The sequence below is a fragment of the Anguilla anguilla genome, chromosome 18, assembly GCF_013347855.1.
Source record: "Anguilla anguilla isolate fAngAng1 chromosome 18, fAngAng1.pri, whole genome shotgun sequence".
Lineage (NCBI taxonomy): Eukaryota > Metazoa > Chordata > Actinopteri > Anguilliformes > Anguillidae > Anguilla > Anguilla anguilla.
In genome coordinates, this window is record NC_049218.1 from 3869727 (window position 1) to 3889442 (window position 19716).

General features: G+C 42.7%; 1 protein-coding gene across 17 annotated transcripts in view; it reads right to left on the reverse strand.

Moving 5' to 3' along the window:
• The window catches only part of col13a1 (collagen, type XIII, alpha 1), a 101029-nt gene that overhangs the window by 13989 nt on the left and 67324 nt on the right, over positions 1 to 19716 (reverse strand). For 6 of the 17 annotated variants that reach the window (XM_035400383.1, XM_035400387.1, XM_035400390.1 and 3 more), the window contains 17 exons: positions 19152 to 19220; positions 16381 to 16464; positions 16103 to 16144; positions 15490 to 15507; positions 14029 to 14055; positions 13508 to 13552; positions 10060 to 10086; positions 3543 to 3629; positions 3196 to 3222; positions 2949 to 2984; positions 2777 to 2854; positions 2653 to 2676; positions 2265 to 2309; positions 1877 to 1921; positions 1383 to 1517; positions 435 to 506; positions 240 to 284 (listed from right to left, as the gene is read on the reverse strand). In XM_035400383.1, coding sequence (XP_035256274.1) covers positions 240 to 284; positions 435 to 506; positions 1383 to 1517; positions 1877 to 1921; positions 2265 to 2309; positions 2653 to 2676; positions 2777 to 2854; positions 2949 to 2984; positions 3196 to 3222; positions 3543 to 3629; positions 10060 to 10086; positions 13508 to 13552; positions 14029 to 14055; positions 15490 to 15507; positions 16103 to 16144; positions 16381 to 16464; positions 19152 to 19220 — 906 coding nt within the window. The remainder of the gene's footprint in view (positions 1 to 239; positions 285 to 434; positions 507 to 1382; positions 1518 to 1876; positions 1922 to 2264; positions 2310 to 2652; positions 2677 to 2776; positions 2855 to 2948; positions 2985 to 3195; positions 3223 to 3542; positions 3630 to 10059; positions 10087 to 13507; positions 13553 to 14028; positions 14056 to 15489; positions 15508 to 16102; positions 16145 to 16380; positions 16465 to 19151; positions 19221 to 19716) is intronic. The other 11 variants (XM_035400391.1, XM_035400388.1, XM_035400385.1 and 8 more) reach the window with 7 other exon arrangements.

Genomic DNA, 19716 nt, shown 5'->3' on the forward strand with positions numbered 1-19716 from the left:
TTGGGTACCAATATGGATGAATATCATTGATGATTGTCATTATTATCATAATAAAACTGGGATAGCCTCTTGCTTTTCCCATTAGCAAGCATTTGAATGATGATGAAAACAATTTTTTTTTTACATCATGGCCAGATATTCGAATGATCCTCTATGCAGTGCCATCCCTAGGCACAAGGCCGTGTTTCATTTTCAACCAAAAACAAAAAAAAAAAACCAAAAGGCCAAAAGATCCTCACCATGTCTGGCCTCCCACCCTTCTCTCCTGCTTCCCCCTTTTGACCCTGAGGTAGGGAGAGTCACATGGGCAAAATGTTACAACAACGCTCGCAATTCCAAAAAGAGAACTAATTCCAGCGAAGGTGAAAATGAGGACAACACGAGACAACCCTTCTCTGGCACAGACAGCATCACAGAGGGGCACCATTGCGTACCATTGAGCCTGGTAATCCAATGGGACCAGGTGGGCCCGCCACGCCCTTTTCACCAGTAGGGCCATCTAATCCCTACAGACACAAGGAAGTGGGAAATGCGGATTACACATATGGGCAGTGTCGCTCAATTTGGAAACTTGCACGGTTGATTCAAATAACAGTAATTTGTATAATTGGGACATTCACATGTCAAAACGAGCAGTTGGTTTCCAAATTCACAAGGCAGTGGAAGAAATGTTAATGATCCAATCACAACTTCAGTCCATCCAGGCATTAAATGTTTTTTTTAATTGAGTCTCGTGCATCTCAAACTCCCTCAAGGGACTGAAGAATAAAAATGATGAAAAATGGAAATATCTTAAATTAAAGGACGCAATGTTGCCCGACCCTCTCACAGTCATACAGTACACAGTTCTGCATATAATATGATATAATAAAACCTTTGCACACAAGACCACGTCATGTCTGAAACACTGTGGATGGTTTCTGTTTCATGTTTCTTTTTGGTACCGAAATCCAAATGGTTTTTCGTTCATAAAATAAAACCATTCCATTTAAAGTGAATGAGCGATCTGCGCACTCGTGTGGATTAGTGCATGCGTGAGGATATCCATTGTTTACTTATTTTAGACACTCTATTCAAAGTTAATACTGGTAAGTGTGCGAGTGCGTAATTCCAGAGCTCTCAAGACTTGGAACCCCGTCAAAGATCAAAAGGACTGAGCAAAAGCTTGGGCTGTTCATCAAAAACTACATATCCCACGTTAAATCCCCCTTAGGACTTCTGACGTGCTCCAGGTCACCGCCGATGCCGGGTCTGTAATTTGAGGGCGGTTCAAAGTGCTCGACGCGCTCAGCCCCGTCTCGGTGTTTAATTACAGTGCCGCGGCGCTCTTTGGGCAGAGAGCGGCGCGATGCTACCGCGATACGTTTCCCGAAACCACTCACGGGCGATCCAGCGGGGCCCGCGTCCCCCTTGTCGCCCTTCGGCCCGGGGAAGCCCGTGACGCCTCCTTCCCCTCTGGGCCCCTCGGGGCCTGGAGGACCCGCTGGCCCCGTGTCTCCCGGCTTTCCGCGGGGACCCTGGTGGAAGAAGGAATAAACAACCTCTTTGTTTCCACGGTTACCACACGTCACCATTCCCACCAGCATCACTCCTGTGATAAAGAACATTGTCATCATCATCATAATCATCACCATCACAAGAACACTTAGAGCACTGGAAACCACACTAATTCTGAGCAAAGGAAAAAAACCTAAACAATACCCAAGATTGCTACCATAAAAGATAGAAGCCAGTGTTCTACACCAAAACTACGGGACTTTGCCAATTAACCAATTAACTGTAGATATAGGAGACCATTAGATCATGAGTCTCCCAAAAGCGCATTACTGGAGTGAATCCGTTTTCGTAGAAACATCCCGGAGAATAAATAATATACCTTTTCACCATCATGACCGGGGGGGCCTGGCAATCCAACTTCACCCTAGAGGGAACAAATATTTTAAGCGGGAATTTACCAATTGGGCTACAAATAGCAACCTAAACTACAAATAACTTGGACAATATCGCAGTTGAATGATTGCAGGTTGTTTAAGGGGCATCTATTTGTAAGGATAAGCACAATGTTGTTCCTCAGGTATGCCATTTAAGAAGGAACCTGTATTTTCCTTGGAGTCCAATTCTTAGAGATGCTCCCACAGCAATATTTGTACTCAGCTTGGGGGTCAATTATATGTTATACAAAGCATGGAAAAATACAATTAACCAGCATAGAAACAGCTGTTGAGTGCACACATGCAAGGATGTAAATATTCAGATGCCCATACCTTTGTACCAGGTGTCCCAGGAGGCCCAGGTAGTCCAGGGGGACCCTTGGCAGACGAGCAAAAGGAGAGTCATATTATTAACAATGTGGCACAACAGCAGAGGTGGCACTGGCAAGACCATTCACCAACTAATTAGCTTTCTCTTATAATGCTTTGGAGTGCCTTTGTAAAGCACTGGCAGATCATCAGCCATGACAGTTGGACTGCTAGTGGGCTGTTGTACGGTTTCTAGATGGACCTTTGCTGCGTTTGCATTGTTTTCATTGCAATGCATCACCACTGCCACATTGTTAAAAGGCTAACCAGTGAACTCATGTCATATCGCTGCTATATTTATGTATTGCTATATTTAGAATTGAACTGCATGTGCAGGCAGGCTAATTCTTACCATCAGAGGCACGTTGTGAATATCCTGAAAAGAAAAATGACCAAAAATATTAATGAAAATCCATATGCAAACTGTATTTAAAATATTCTACAGTGGGAAAAAAAGTAATAAAAATTCAACAAACCAAGAATTTGTCATTGAAATTGCCATTGTAGTCGATAGTTTCAGATTTCCCTGGTTCGCCCATTGGACCAGGAGGACCCTGCAAAGGTGAAAAGAAATGTCAGTGTGATTATATATTGGAATGATATTTATTTTTAAAATACGTATATACTGTATATATGGACTTCACTTACTCTTGGCCCAGCTGGCCCCTCTGGTCCTGTCACCCCCTACCAACCAATCAAAGAGAAAACCGTTTCTTGCATCTGAGTTTTATATTTCAATAATTATGAGCGATGTTCGCTCACAACAGCAACAATAAAAAGACCATACATTTCTTCATATTGAACATAAACATAAAGACCACTGCTCAATGGAAGGGGCCGTCCAATAGGACGCGCGTAATCTAGAATGACAAAATGGCAAAAGTCCATTGCTTACCGTTACACCTGCATCGCCTTTGTCACCCTGGGAATTGAAAAGGAGATATTTGTTACATCTGGGTTACGTCCCTATAAGGCGTTTTGGCCCTGTAGGCCAGGCCTGGTTAGGGCCCTGTAGGCCAGGCCTGCTTTAGGGCCCTGTACGCCAGGCCTGCTTTAGGGCCTTGTAGGCCAGGCCTGGGTTATGGCCCTGTAGGCCAGGCCTGGTTAGGGCCCTGTAGGCCAGGCCTGCTTTAGGGATCTGTAGGCCAGGCCTGCTTTAGGGCCCTGTAAGTCAGAGTTGTGGTGCTTTAGGGCTCTGTAAGTCAGAGTTGTGGTGAGCACACTGAAGGCCGTGCAGTGTACCTTGGGCCCCAGCGGTCCTGGAGGCCCGGGCAGGCCCGGTTCCCCTTTGATTCCAACTCCTCCTGTACTGGGCTCCCCCTTGTCACCCTGTGACAATAAGAAATTAGATCAAATTTTTTAACTTCTAATTCCCAATGTTAGTGCAGCATGTGTAGCATGTAGTATGGCATGGAGAAGGCCACAATATATCCACAGAAAACATTCTCCATATTTTGGTATAGATGACAAAAATCTTGAAGTTGATCACTGCTTTAGCTAGTAGCTAAAATGATGTAATTATTCACGAATATGCAGACACACACTTTTAGGTTTAATGCATCACTTAATGCACAAAGTAATCAAGTGAAACACTCCAGCACAACAGCAATCAAAAGAAGCTTCAACTCAGGTGTATTATACATGGTTTCTAACAAATACACCATTGAAAATTCAAAGCAATCCAAATGATACATTTCAGATTATTCTGAAACACACCGAGTCCCATGACACATGACAAGCAACAGGAAAGGACATTTTTATGCAGTCTGAATCCATTTTATGCAGTCTGAACAGGGCTGAAGAGACTCCCTGCACAAAAATATCCACGTTCCTGCAGACCCTGAAACCTCCATATTGCTCAGTACATAGACATGAGTCACATGACTGGCACCAGATTTTCAGAGAAATGAAAGCATTGAACTTTGAGCCAAACAAAACTCAGAAGCAGCTGAAGAAGTCTGAAGAGTCCGAGTTTCGTACAGAGGTCTGGGACTCATTCGGTTTTTAATGTCCTTTCTCTTAATGCAGAGCACTTTGGAAAATTAAATGCAACAGGATTATAATTATAGAATCCAATTTTCAGTGTTTGCTGAAATTAATTTCATCACAAAGAATTACAAAGTGTACTGTGGTCTGGATCTTAATTTGGCCAATGATGAAGATTTAGCCTATTTCCACCGACGCACCTGTATGCATTATCACGGTCATGTTGTGGTGGGTAAAGCAAATGGGAAACGTGGTCGTATTTATCACAAACGTGCGATGGAAGCGGAAACAACATGCCCAAACCAGGCCTACCCTATATCCCCTCTTTCCAGGAATGCCGGGGATACCAGCTTGACCCTTAACAAAAGGAGGAATGGTTAAGGTGTTACACCTGCAATGGTGCAGTTATGATAAAACCGTATTCAAAGCACTTTTCAGATAACCGCAATCCTCACACCAAGCTCTTTACCTTTCGACCAGGAATACCGGGAAAACCTGGGTGTCCCTACGGTGGCCCAGAGGGCAAAAACACAGATGGGGAGGACAAGAAAGAAAGAGACAGAAACACGCAAGAGAATGAAAGCCCTTTCCAACACATGTGGTGAGTAAAAACAGCAAAGTCTTCACAAAGTACTTATGTTATATGTGTTGTATGTACACGCACTAGCATGCAACACAGTCCCATATATAAAGAAATAGTGGGCAAGGATACAGAACGGTAAATTAACATAAAAACAGGAACTCTTTAATGTTTTCCTTAGCTTTTGATGGCTAAAAAAGAACACTAGTCAGTCTGGCTGCCTGCACGCATGCTACAATTGACTAGAACTCATGATCATGCCTCCTTTTCAAAGACATCTGTTTAAAAAAAGGCAAGCGTGCTGTACACAAAATACAGAAATCTAGGGCCTGCATCTGAAAAATGACTCTTTAGAAAGGACACTTGTACACACATGCTCTGGAACAGATTTCATTTGGTATACAGTAAATAAACAACATGCTGAGAAAACAATATTTAGACAGCACAAGACATTTCAGCTTTCAGCCAGAAGTGCAACGACGCAATAAGCCAGCGCCCATTTTGAAAAAACGCTTTTGACGACATTAGGAGCAGATGGTAATCACTTGAACACGGAACTATACAGACTATCATCCCATCAAGGGCCCTGAACTGGCTGCCGGCTGATTAACTGCCCAAAATTGGTTTCTAAGAATAGCAAAGAATGCGAGGCAGCCGTTTAATTCAGGTTTCTGTGCTGCCTCCAGTTAAACTGCAGACATTATTAAGGGGCAGACTGATGTACGGTCACAGCTGCGGCAACGGCAGGCGACATGCTGTCTTCGCAACGTTCTCGGTCGGACGTTTATTGAGACGCAGATGCGCCACACCATATAAATTTCAAAATGGATAACTGCTAAAAAAAAAAAAAAAGAGTCAGCAATATTTGCATTTCCAATCCGGGCCTATTAAATCAAATGGCAAGACCTTTCATCTCAGGTGTGCTACGTTCTGAGATAAATAGGAACTGATTTTGGAATAACCGCGATTGCCAATGTGAACATATTTAACTCAAACAATGAACATCATGCAACATAAAGCATGACTTGTTTTTGCACGTAAGGTGAGCAGTAATTAGGTCAGACCAGTCAAAAGCCAAAAACACAACCGTGAATATAAAAGGGCACAACCATCTATACACACTCCACACACAAGCCATGCACGTGTAATTCAGTCTATGCGACTCTGATTTCAAAGCCAACTGCTAAGTTACTTGGCAATTGTAGGAGATAAGATTAAGAATAATCGTAGTAGGTTGGTCAACACTCACTTGTTTTACTACATTCATATTTATGGGAAAATGATTGCTTTCTGGGAAAAAGACAGCCTGGCCTAGTAAGATCTGCATGAGCAGGAAAATCTCATTTGTGTGCCAATACCTATACAGCATGAAGACTTTTCCCTCTTTCAGGAGCTCCCAAAAAAGACCACAGTGACTTCTCAGTCCTTACAACCGCTCATTTAATTTACAGTAGGGGAATGGAACTTCAGAGAGTTCCTGGCTCCTCCCTGCTCTGGCAAAAGGGGGCGGGTCAACTGGAATGCTGACGCCCACAGGCAGCTGGTCAGGGCAGCTCAGGGGCAAACGATCAGGGCAGCTGCCAGGATCCGACGCGCAGCAAGTGGATTTTTTTAAAATGCCGCGACAGGTGCCGCATTTGTGCCACTCAGAGGGTAGAGTGGTGCCCGCTTGCCCCCCGGGCATTTTAAATCGGGGCGTCAGCTCAGCAGCCCCCCCCCCATCCCATTGGGGTGGATCATGTGTCTCAGGTTCCCGGAAGATGAAAGGGGTTTTGGCCCCCGCCCGTCCCAAAGCAGGGATCAGGAGATGCGGGGATGGCCGCTGTTCAATCGCAACGCCATTCTGCCTGAATGCGGAAAACAGGAAGAGGAAGAGGAACCCTTTGATCCTCTCATTACCCGACGGCTCTCGCCATTCCGCACATCCACCATATCTGTCGTCACTGCCCTGTTTGCTATTTTGATGCTGGCAGTCCTCCCATTCTGTAGAGGGCGCCCTTACATAACCGTTGTGCTAACGTACAGTACCATTCGGTTGCCTGAATCTTGACTGAAATCAAGATGGATTCACCCTGAGGTTTGTGATGAGGACACTAATGAGCACAGAAAAATGCCCATCGCCAGCCATAGCATGAAACCATCGCAGTCTTTAAAAACAGTCAATTTGAAGAGATTAAAAACATAGCTGGACTCTGGAAATCTGAAGATTTCTCTTGAGGACTCATCTAGACTTGCTGAGAGAAGTGGCAAGGATATATGCAGAAAGAAAATAATGCTACTGGTCAGAATAGTGCATCATCCTTAAAATTAATATATGAATTCTACAGATGCACCCAGCGAACCTTCACATGCTATTACTATAACAAACTATTACATCAGCTCAAAGGCACGTTAAATCTACTTCCCAGAACAGACCTCCTAAACTGTACACTGTCATCAATACCCCTTTCTGTCTCCTGCACACTCCTACCCAATCAGAGGGAGTGCTCACAGAGCCATCGTCCACGGCAACACGCAGTAAAGTGGGTTTTAAAAGGTTTCGTTAAAACGCTGACCATTCAATCCTGGCCAAGGGGAGTTCGCCATCGACAGTTAATGCTGATGCATAACATCAAAATATTTCACAAGCACAAACCGACCAACCGGCGGCCACTAACTCACAAAACTCTAAGGTGTCGCTTGTCTAGTAATACTGAAATATAACAGGCCCTAAAATGCTGTTTTGCTGAAGCAGGAACAATGGCAGCGTTTAAAAGGAAATTAAAAGGGCATTGGCGAACCATGGCTATTACTCTTACTTGAATAGCATTAAAAGTCTCGTCTGTGAAAGCCCTCTTTCTTTATTAAAAAGCGTTCACAAAGTCCCTGTCGCCGTGGGTACGGCTCCCGTGACACACCGCTCCTTAACGCTGTATTTACCTCGGTCCCGACGGGATAAACCCGCGGTCACCTCCGCTCACCATGGCGACAGGCCGAGCTCGCGGTCGCTCCGCTCTGGCTGGCGGGAAACTTGCGGGAACAGGAAGTGAACGCAAACGCTCCGCTGGCTCGCCAATAACGGTCCCGCCATTGTACCCGCACTCTGAGTCTGGGGGGGTGGGGGGGGGGGGGGGGGGGGTCTGGGGACCGCACTCTCTGGTGGTGTATTAGTCACTAATTAAAAAACCAGACCCTTGTTTCCATACTTGCCCCAGTACTGTGTGTAGCATGGGACATTTCCACATGTCTCCTTCCTCAAATAACATGACATTTCAACACTACCGCTATATGCGTGTAAGTTAACCTGCGTGTATATGCATATTCCACAAAATATCAGATTTTTTTTTTTTTTAACTGGGTGCTTTTTTAGCTTCAAGTGAATACTATTACTAATGCACTTGAGCTGTAAAAATGATTAAACAACACACTTTGCAATTTATTAATATATTTGCAAACGGGGCCTGGAAAATTTGACCAATGTCCGACGAGGGCAAACTCTTTAATGGTTTAGTATGAAGACAACTAAACATTCTAAAATGACTACCCCAGATGAGCCAAGATCTACAATGTTGAGATGCATTCTGCTTTACTCATTTACAGCACATCCATGCAAGTAGTGACACACACCAAATCCACACACAGAAAACAGGGCACCACTCCCTGCACAGCACACAGACTCTACCTTTTCTCCTCTCTCTCCTTTCAGACCCATTTCCCCTTCACTTCCCTGCAGGAACACAGTGATTTGGAGACACCCTTGGAATACGATGGAATATATTGCAATATATTGTAGACATAAGGATTTACATCTTATTTGAATATTTGCCAATATATTGTGAAATTCAGCTGCATTTTTTTTCTTTTGACAAATATAATTTATTTCAGTATTTTGCAGTATAATCCATTTCCCGCCTAAGCAGCAGATGAGGCGGGTTTTAAAGGACAGAGATGAAATCAAAGGAGGGAAGGAATCTCTGATTCTTGTCACAACATGGAACAGTCAGGGACTCGTAATTCTCCCTGAGGTGACCCCCCCTACCTCCACCCCTCCCCTCCCAAAAAAGAAGTCCTGCACCGCTTAAACTTTGGCCTCTCTGCTGAGGAGCCGGACTTTCTAGGTGGTCCAGAGAACGGGTGGAAGAAGGAAAATGAATCTAACATCGGAGCTGAGCCGGAGGGAATTGAGCGAGGCCACAGTGCTTTCTGCTGGGCTGAAGTCAGGCCCAGACACAGGAACTGCGCGCGAACTTTTCCCCATTGCACCCCAACTGAAGATAAGGGCTCTGGCTTTCGTTTCACATATTTTTTTTTTTTTTGCAAGTGGACGTCTGCGCAAATATTTTCAGAAGCCGTTCTGTGTGGATTTAGAAACACAAAGAAACCCGATTCATAAAAAGATCATATCTGATGTTTTAAGTGCTTTGTTTTTGTCTTGCTTTTTTTAGAGGGCTACAGCAGGTGTAAATTTAACGGGCGGCCAACATTACCGACGTACGATCTGATTATTCTGTAAATGAAAATATTCCCTTTGAGTAAAACAGGAATAGGACTGTGAAGTTCTCTCCAGTATTTTGATTGGCACTGCACTACGAACATTCATCGAGATAAAGTAATTACTGGTTCTTAATGAGTGATTCCACAAAGCACCTTTCAACTGCTGGTGGAAGCATTCCATGAAAAGTACTGCTCTGAAGGAAATAACCTGAGGACTTGAAAGCAAATGATTCTTCACACTTCACACAAAGTGACAGGAGGAGATATGTGCTTCATACTTTACGCATCAGACATTAAGGAAGAAATAATTCATACACTAAACAAAAGAGGGCACACGTGCTACTTAGAATCGAGCAAGTGTCTTAGCGCCTTAGTGGAGGTTAGCCAAGGTCTAATCACACCGCCAAACAGCTGAGAATCAAAGGATGCGGCATTGTTTCCAAAACACCAAATTATACTTTCTAGAGCTAAGCTTGTTTACTATAAAAGTGATTCAACTATCCATACTAGCTGGAACACTGTGCAGTAGAAATTAAGACTACAGTGGCGTATTGTCTTCAGGGACTTCACAATGCCGTCTGAACAAAAGTCATTCCGATCCAGGCCAGTGCCAGTGCCAGTGCCAAAGTTTAGCCAAAGTTGAGTTCTCTGTGCTGTAATTTTGTAGTTTACTTTCAAGAGCGTAAACACACACTGCAGGAAGCAAGAGGGTGCTCTTACCTTGAACCCCTGATCTCCCTTTGGTCCCTATCAAAGGGAGAAGAGAAAACACAAACATTGAGCATTAGTCACACACCATCAATCAAAGGAGCTTTCAACCACTGCTTAGCACCAAAGACCGGACTCTAAGCCCCACACCCATACCAAGTAACTCTGCACCTTCAGGTCTTTAACATTCAGAAAGGCTCATCTGAAGCACTGATTTCTTTATTAACGCAGCACAGCATTGTAACATCGCTGTAACCCACCCAGCTCTCATTGCTTTAAAAAAAATAAAAAAATAAAAAAATGAACATAAAACTGAGAAATGTCACAGCGCACCGACTCTCATTTCTCATTTCGTCAGTTGGAGTCCTCTGTTCTAGCTTCTATAGAAATTGTTGTCAGATCAACTATAAAACTACTGACCTGAAGCCAAAGCAGGGGAATTCTCAACTCTGTGAAAATCATACTGATCCCCTTAGGAGGAAATGAACTGTTGACGTTACCTTCTTCAGTCAGGCTGTCATAGATTTATTTTCAATGAATATGTGTTGGTTGCCAATTCAACTAAATAGTTTGGAAGCTGATTTGTCCTTTTTTACTTACAGTACAAGGACTAAACTGCAACTCACTGGATTTCCACCAGGTGATGCCATAAACACTTTCTTTGATGCAAGACTGCTGAAATAGTAATTACATATACTCTTGATTTTCTACAGTTCTCTTTTAAGATAGAAAATAGTTGCATTTGAAAGTTTAGATTTCATGCACAGCTCATGAACTGTGAAGTAGCTGTAATAAAAGATCCCATAACATGTATAGAGTGGTAGTGCAAGTTGGAACTACAGCTGAAAACAAATACAATGTTTGCCTTATAATGAATAAAAATGTAAAATCAGGGAAGGAGCATTTTCCTATGTGAATCACAAACAACTGATTTTATTTCAGACAACAAAAATGTTAGGTGATAATCAAAACGTCATCAACTGAGCACATTTTCCAGTCAATCATTCAACAGGATCGCCACTCTTGCAACTATACGTGACACGTTCGCTCAATCATTAATTGTTAAACAGATTGACTGTCTTGTTACTTTAAAAAAAAATGCAGCTCTCGTTTGTTCACCTTGTGAACAGTGCACACCATCATCAACTCGACATGTCACAAACTGCAAGAAGCAGATTGCCTCCGAATATAAAATGACCCACAGCTCTAAAAGAAATGTGGCATCCATCTTCTATTGTTAGGGCAGAACCAAGATCACTCATACTATCATCGGACACTACAGCACCTGCTCAGCTTCTAATAAATCCGTTAGGCTAAAGTTTTACAGGAAGCCTTTACAGCAGAAACAGTTCCGAAATAGTTGGACAGAGGAAACCTCAAGTTAAAAAGACCAGATTTCTGAGAGATTGGAAAAAGGTAGAGAATTCCCAGGGTCTAAAGAAAATAGGAAACCAGCAGGAATGGCTTTAGCTATTAAATCTGAAAATGACCTGTTGCTAAATTTGTTATTCGTTATTCAAACGGTGGCCTGTCATCGTGATAAGCTAGGCTATTTAGTGAGCACATCAATAACGAATCACTTATATTTTTAGAGCCGTGGAAAAATAAGCTACGGGCAGTTGACACAGCTATTTATTCATTTTACGGAAGCACGTATTTTCACGGGGCGGTCTGGTTCAAATGACTAGTGCCAAAAATTCGACATCGCACAGATGGCGAAGACATTAACCTGTTGGGTTGGGAGTCTCGCCGAGAGCCGACCTGCTTTTCTTGGAACTGCACCGTTAAGTTGATGAGGGGACTTGCCTTTCCAACGCCGCCCGCACCCCATTGAGCTAGGAGGACTGAATCTCGGGAGCAGCGGACAGCTCTCGTGAGTCGCCGCTTCAGAGGAAATACATTAGCCTGAGCTATTGAGCACTGGGCCGGTTGACAGCCGGAGAGTTTAAGAGCGCTTTCCCGCTGTGCTTCAAGGCAAAAGGCTGAGCTGCGTCTGTGACGGATGATGGACGAGAGGCCGCGTTACGGCTTGGCTCACTGGACCAATTAGGACTACTTTAGATTAGATTTTTAGATAAAATAGGATTACTCGTCAAAACCAATAAGAAGGACGGTTGTAGCAAATAAATAAATAAATAAATAAATAAATAAATAAATAGTTTTGGCTACTTCCATCAGCATAGAAGCTTATGTAGAATTACGCTTGGGTCTGCATCAGATGAGTGGCGAGGGCTGGGCTAGTGGGCTACTGACATTTTTTCTAAAGTAATTAATAATTTAATTTCAATATATTACTAGGTTACTGTTTCACGTCGAACATTAGGGTATACTAAGATGTATGTAGCCTACCCATAGACCGTAGAGCCCAGAGCCTACCCCACCCAATAAAGTACCTTTCAGTGACGTCACTGACGTCTCCACGAGCCCTCTGTGCAATTCAATTACGTAACGTTGAACGGTTAACGGTTAACTGACGAAAAAGTTATTTAGAAGTTTTGAGATAGTGGGCAAGCGTGCATTCTAACGATTTTTTTTTAAATATGAGGTCGAACCTGGGTCGAACATATGGGTCGAATGCACTAAGTGTGTTCATAAAACTTTAAAATAGCTATTTGAACATAGGTAACTCGCATGTTAATTAGTTAGCAGCTATTAAAGTTAGCTAGCTGGCGGTGAGAACCTACACAACAAGCCTTCCTTTTTGCCAATGCAATGGTAACGTTAGCAATTACAAACTTCGAGGTACTACTATCGAAACTGCGTATCTAGCTAGTGTCCACTAGACTCCAATGTATTTCATTATGTTGGATAAACAATGTTACCATTACAATTGCAATTTAGCTCTCTTGCTGTATTAGTACTAGTCTGATAAAGGTGTTTGCTGCTTCCTGGCCTAACAATGTTGGTAGGTTGTCGGCTAACATTGCCCTGATTGTGATTGCGGGGGAATCATAATTATTAATCGATTTGTAAAAAGGTGTTAATGTAATTCATTGCACATGGTAAGTGTTTGCAATTTATCCTCAAGTTTAAAGCAATTAATTTTGTTCTAGATGGATATGACAGTTTTTCAAACGTCAGCAACAGCAAGGAAGAGCCACCTTCGAGAATAAGGTAGGATAGCTATCTTTGTCTTATTAGTTTATATATCCGAACACGATTGGAAAATATGGCTGCTTTATGCCAGAGAGGTATGCAGTGATTTATGGTCAGACTGTTGCATTTTTTACATGTAACATCTATGTGGCTGGCTGCTTTGTGAATAACATGATGGTTTATGCCAGTGAATCACTGAGCCTGGGGCAGAGAAGACACTCCCATGCCAGAAAACATTTGATAACTGACAGAGGACAACATATACAATCTTGTGCTTTTCTGAATTGATAACGGAGTTTGCAGCAAAATGATGAGAAAAGGGCATTTAACCAGGTATACAGCCAGGTGTGCAGGCAGGTCTTACCTGAGGACCTGGGGGACCTAGGGGGCCAACTTCGCCACGATCTCCCTATGACAGAGGAGCAGAGATGGATAGATGAGCAGAGAGGAGAGACAGAGACAGGGAGAAAGAAAGGAGGTAGAAGCTACTGAGAAACAGAAAGTCCTGGGTGGTTTTACTAAACTCTGCAATCCTCCTATTTTTCCTGACAGAACACACATGCCAAGTTACCACACATTTTTTATTTTATCATAGTAAACACCATCTTCTGAAGCAGAAAATGGATGACCAGAGTATTAATCTGGGGGGGGGGGATCTTTCAGGCCATTGAATGCCCAACATCTCTTATGCTATGCAAGGACTAATTTAAAAATGTAATCCTCTGCAGATGTGTTTTTGTGAAATGTTGTAATGAATGAAGTGGCCACTGCTAGTCGATTTGAATTCAGTCTGAGGAGTTTCCTCCAGGGGGCAGAATGCAGCCGGGTTATTCTTACAAACGGTAACCACATCAGGAAATGCTCGTAGTGACCTCCGAAACTTACCTTCAGCCCTGGGGTGCCCGGCTCACCCTGAAATCACAGAGGAGGAAGAAAACCATCATTAGCACAGAGGCTGTGAAAAGGCACATCCACCTTCTCAAGCCCTGCTCTGTCCAGCTAGTGAGGATGTAGCGGCTGACTAGCGCCCTGCCGTTGACACAGCTGTAGGTCTACCAGTCTTTTTGCAAATCGGCACAACAGCGGCTCGCTAGCTAGTGGTAATGTAGCCGAGATGTGAATCAGCTGTTAAGAGAAGGCAGAGTAGTTGGTGAATGGCACTGCCATTACTGTTGTGCAGATCTGAAAAAATGCTGGCGTGTGTGGGCAGCTGCAGCTGACAGAGGTCAAGTGGGAGATTGTGCGCTGGGCAGTTAGCTCAAACCTACCAGAAAAACTGAGCAGTCATTCAAAGTGTCTTTTTCCTGCGGTTATTATCCTTAATTACTTCCTTATCAGTTTCTCTGTGCCCAGGCCATACAGTGCCGATGTAATGAACATTGTAATACTGCATACCCCTGCATGCTGTATGTATCAGACATACTATGGAACGTTAATTGAACATCCATACATTTCAATGCATCAGCAATATGTCATGATCTGTTGGTATTCTGTGATTTTAAAAAATATGTGCTTTTATTTTAGTTTTATGGTATGTTTTGACCTGAATGGCTATATCTCAACACAACCCATTTGAGGGAAGTAATTGCTATTTTTGGAGCTGACCAACCCTCCGTTCCCCTCCACCCCAGCCCCCAATTACTGAACTCACTTTCATGTTCGTCCTGTGATACAACCTTGTTTTTGCGTTTTATCTCAGCCTGGGTGTGCTAATTTACTTCTCTTTAGTGTTTTTATGTTGAATGATTAAAATTCCACACACTAAATAATCCATTGCAGTTGAATTTGGGGAAAATCCTTCTGTCCCTAAGCAACATGGAAAACAAAGTCCGTAGCTTTTCCGGCTTTTGTTCTAAAGGTGAAATAGACACGTTCACTGGAGTTAAAATAAAAATCTATATTAATCTCTAAATTTAAACGAAGGAACCACACACTATAGTTATCCCAATGTGAGGGGTTCAAAGCTTTTCCATGAACCCCTAATTGGACAATTGTGAGGTACAATAGCTCCCTCGTACAGTCCGAAAGCTTCACTGCTGTCTAATTGTAATAGTAATAATCATCCAAATGAATGTTTTGGCTTTATCATAGAAAGGAGCAGCTGGTCACCGCTGTATACAGAGCTCCGGCTTTGATAAGTACTGGGAGCAGCAAAGGTTTAATCAGGGGTTCCCAAATTATCCTTTGTGTGGCAAATATGAACAAGTAATGTCAATTTGACAGAAACAGAAGCACACGTTTCACTTCTCTCCTTATGTTTAGCTAAATAATATGCAATCTAGTCTTTTGTGAACAGTGAGAAATAAGATAGAATAGTCAAAATAAGAGGTAACATCTCAATTTTACCTTCATTCCAGGTAACATCTGAAAATAAACAATTAAAAATGTGATTCAGTGTATAGAAATTTCCATTTAAAATCTGAAACCCGTATTTGAATAATAATGATATCACCTTTGTGTTCATTGCAGACTGACACCTGAATTCAGCAAGCATTTTCCCTTCATTATGACTCAAAAAATGAATGCTAGTGTTAAACTTTTCAAAGCAGAATTCATCTAAGTTGTATAAACCTCACCGAACTGTGTTCACAAGGAAAAAAAAAACTCAAGCATTTGCATTTAATTATGAATAAGTGATGACTGGGGCTAAGCTTGGATTCCAATTTTCAACTTGGCACGCCATTATTCATGGCAGCGTCGCATAATTGTTAGGAAACGGCCGCGTAACTCAGAAGTGATTTAAATTCCAAGATGGGGCAGTGCTGTTGTACCCTTGAGCAAGGTACTTAAGCTGAATTGCTTCAATAAAGTATCCAGCTGTATAAATGGTTTGGATGCTAAAAAAAAAGAAAAAGTAAGCTATGTGAGCTGCTCTAGCTAAGACGGTTTGCTAAATGCCCATATGTAAATGTAAACCAGAAGCAAGCTGGACACCATTTTGTGCTCCAATTTCACTTACCCTTGGGTCCTTTCCTGGCTTTCCAGGTTCACCAGGTTTTCCCTAAGAAAAAATAAAAATCAGAAAGACACACACACACACACACACACACACACACACTGTCAGCCTGTCCGTACAAACATACTTATGAAGTAGTACATCAGTAAGCTATAAGTCATTTTATCAGTAATATTAAGCTGGGTGATGAGGCCCTCAAAAGTAAAACGCTAAAGGAAATGTCAGCGTTGAATCCTTCCCTGGCAGCATGAAAGCTGCACCATACTGTTACTGGAACATACCGGTAATCCATTAGTGCCGGCCGGCCCTGGGGTCCCTGGAGCCCCCGGAGGTCCTGGAGGACCTTGCAATCCGGGCTCGCCCTGCTAAGAAATCCAAAGTTACCAACTGCCATGATTTTTATTATTTTTTTCACGCACGTGAGCATTTGAGTGATGTATGTTAATGAATGGCAGTATTAGCAAGATTTAATAAGGGGGGACGGAGGGGGGGGGTTAGAAGGCCGGGTCAGTTTTTTTTTGTTTCTGGAGTACCATGTTTGGAGTAGTGAGCTGTAGGCTGCATTATTTAATCCCTAAGTAGCGTGTCACGTGAGCAGTCAACCGTATACTATGAGAACACTGCAGTGGATCAGTTTATCAGAATCATTTCTGCAGCTGATAAGCCTTATACAAAATTGAATTGATGTCTTTTTTTCGCAGTGTCAATTGTGGATGTTTTTGGTTGTCGTTTAACAATTGTTTTTTTTGGCACACTGAAACGATACCACGATCATACATTAGTCTGGAGATGCATAGGCGCCAGTGTGTGAGTTTTAGATTTTGTGAGTGTAGGTGCTGTCTCTGAGGCTATTGTGATGTGATTGTAGGATAAAATATCACGTCTCTCGCTTCCCGTGCTCTTTCAGAGATACTTAACCTTTGCAACGACAAGAAACACAAAGATCAACATCAAAGGCCCTTTCATAAACCCTATCCATGAATACCTTTCAGTATTACCCTAAGGTAACAACCATATGCAACCAGGAGACTAAACACAGTCAGAACACAGGCAGAGCTCAAAGAACAACAAAGAGAGGGTGACAAGAAAGTAGAAGACACAATTTAAATATAAAAATAAGTAATAATAAATAACAAATCTGTTAAAGGGCACCAACTTAGGACCACATATTGGGGAAATACATTATAATTTTGAAACTGTCTTAAAACAATTTGTTACTTTTTGTACACTGACATCATCTTAGTATCTGAGTTGACATAGCCTAACAGTGGGGGAACCAGTCTTATTTTCTAATTTCATATTTTCAGAACCATATCTTTTCTAAGGACTGCTGGGCTGCAATATTACCCAGATCCTCTAATGAAGATCAATGCAATGTTTCTTACAATATTCAGTATGTAATATGGGAAAGGTCTCAAACAAATGCTATGACCTCAATTTTTGTTTTAAAGACCGTTCACAGACAAAGTATAATATTACAGTAATTTTGTGGCACCTGGTTCATCATAATTCTGCTGCAAGCGATGCAAGCCCAGGTGACACTGAACTTAAATATCCTTAATTCCATATTTATTCATTTTTTTCCTTGGCTGGATGTGTCTAGGCATCATGTATCTTCCTGGATTCAGGTTTTTTTATGGGTATGCATTTCACAATGCTATCCTGAACTGTGTCCAGGGGAAAAAAAGTCAACTAGAACAACCTTTTTAAATTTTTGCTACAGTATGTACCATTGTCTCCAAACATGATATCCTATTCTGGCAAAAAAAGACTGCACACCTGGAGAAATAAGATGGAGGGTGGATGCCAACAGAGTCAACCTGTGCCAATAGGCCATTTCTCTTAGCAGGCAGAGTGCATTCTGGGTACCAGGGACACTGAGGCTCTTTCAGAAAGTGAGGGAGAAGGGGTCAAATGGAACATGGCGACCATCCATTTCTATTGGAATAGTCTATTCATTCATTGTCATTATCGAAATCATAAAGATCCAGCCAATTTTATGTTCACATCAGGGCTCACAATTCAAGAAAAAAAACCCGACCCCATAGCTTTGTGTGCCAAACAAACAGAAGCTTGTGGGGCTTAACTCAACAAGATCTGCCTGAAACCTTTGGAAAATGTTGCTACCTCCAGTGGAATTTAAATGGAGTGCATTGTAATGGATTCCATCTCGTTCTCCCCAGTTTCTTTTAAACCCCTGTAGTCCATTGTGCATTCAAAACCTTTCTCCATCTAAGATCACGAAGGTGAGCATTCCATTTCAAGAACATCCATGATGATCACCAGTTCAATCGGCTTTGCTGTTCCATACTCATTGCAGTTTGAATAAAGTCGGCAATGTGCCTGACATGGCCTCAGTTTAACGTACTGCAAAGAGAACTTGGTGGCATGAATCTGTTGAGTCGTGTTGGATGTTAAGAGGCCTGCTTCAACAATTTTTGCAAAATCCTTCAGTGCAGAGTGCAGGTGTCAGAATACAAGGGAGTCACCAGCCTTATCTTGGTTAAAACAGAGGAAGGTGTGCACATTGCAGATTTGTGTATCTGCCACAGAAATCAAATCACACTGGCTGTACCCTATTCCTGCATTGTGACACATAGCAAAACTGGCCATCTTTGGCACAGGATCTGTTGCACTGGTTGACATTGCCACAGTATGTAATGACGTGCAAATATGTGTAATATATTGTGGCCCTGAGTGATGCAATTTTACACTGCACTAGCATGCTGTTAAGCCATTTTAACAGCAGGTCTGTGTGTCTGTGGCCACAACCAGTCCATGTTCTGAATGCAGCGGGACCATATAGGCTACATGTAGTCATTTACTGTAATACATACAGTGGTTCAACCCATGACAGCATCCTGCCCACTTAAGTCAGCATGTTTCCTTTTTGCTGTGCGTGAGAATATAGTGTGTTTACATTTGGTCTTCCACTTTCCATGGATGCGACGCTGGTTTTTAGAAAACACGCAGGTGCAGTAGGGGAGGTTAAACGGGACTCTTTGTCAACAACAGTTGGCATCCAGGAAAAGGCAGGTAGAGAGAAATGTACCTTGAGCTGGTGCTTTAGCATTAGATGGTTTATTGGGGGCATGTTGCGTACGGTGATGGGCAGCATCTGCTGCGGTCACACAGCACAGGTGGCCGGCGGGGCAAAAGTCACGGGGGGGCAACAAGGTCCCCGGGGAGGCCAGGGGGGAGCCAAGGGGGCAGGAAGGGGGGGGTTCGGGGACAGGGTGGAAAAAATAAGGGAAAGGGTTTGGAAAGAGAAGGGAGAAAAAGAAATAGAAAACAAGTGAGAGTGAACAGCAGGGAAGTGGCAAAGCAGGCAGAGAAAGGCGAGAGGGAGAGAGAGAGAGGTAACAACACCCCCGGCCAGGTTTTAGGGAAGACATTTGCATGGGGACAACAGAGCCCTTATGGCATTTACGGCATTATGTGATATATAGGCTACATCCATTGGCCGTTAAGTTATGGCTTTGATGTTCATCTCCTAAACTAAACAAATTCTGGGACTCACTGGCCTTTTTAGCCACAGTGTTGTATAATAATTAAAACTTTAATATAACGTTTAATGTTAAAATGAAGCAGTGTGCTTAGACAAATTGCTGAAGGAC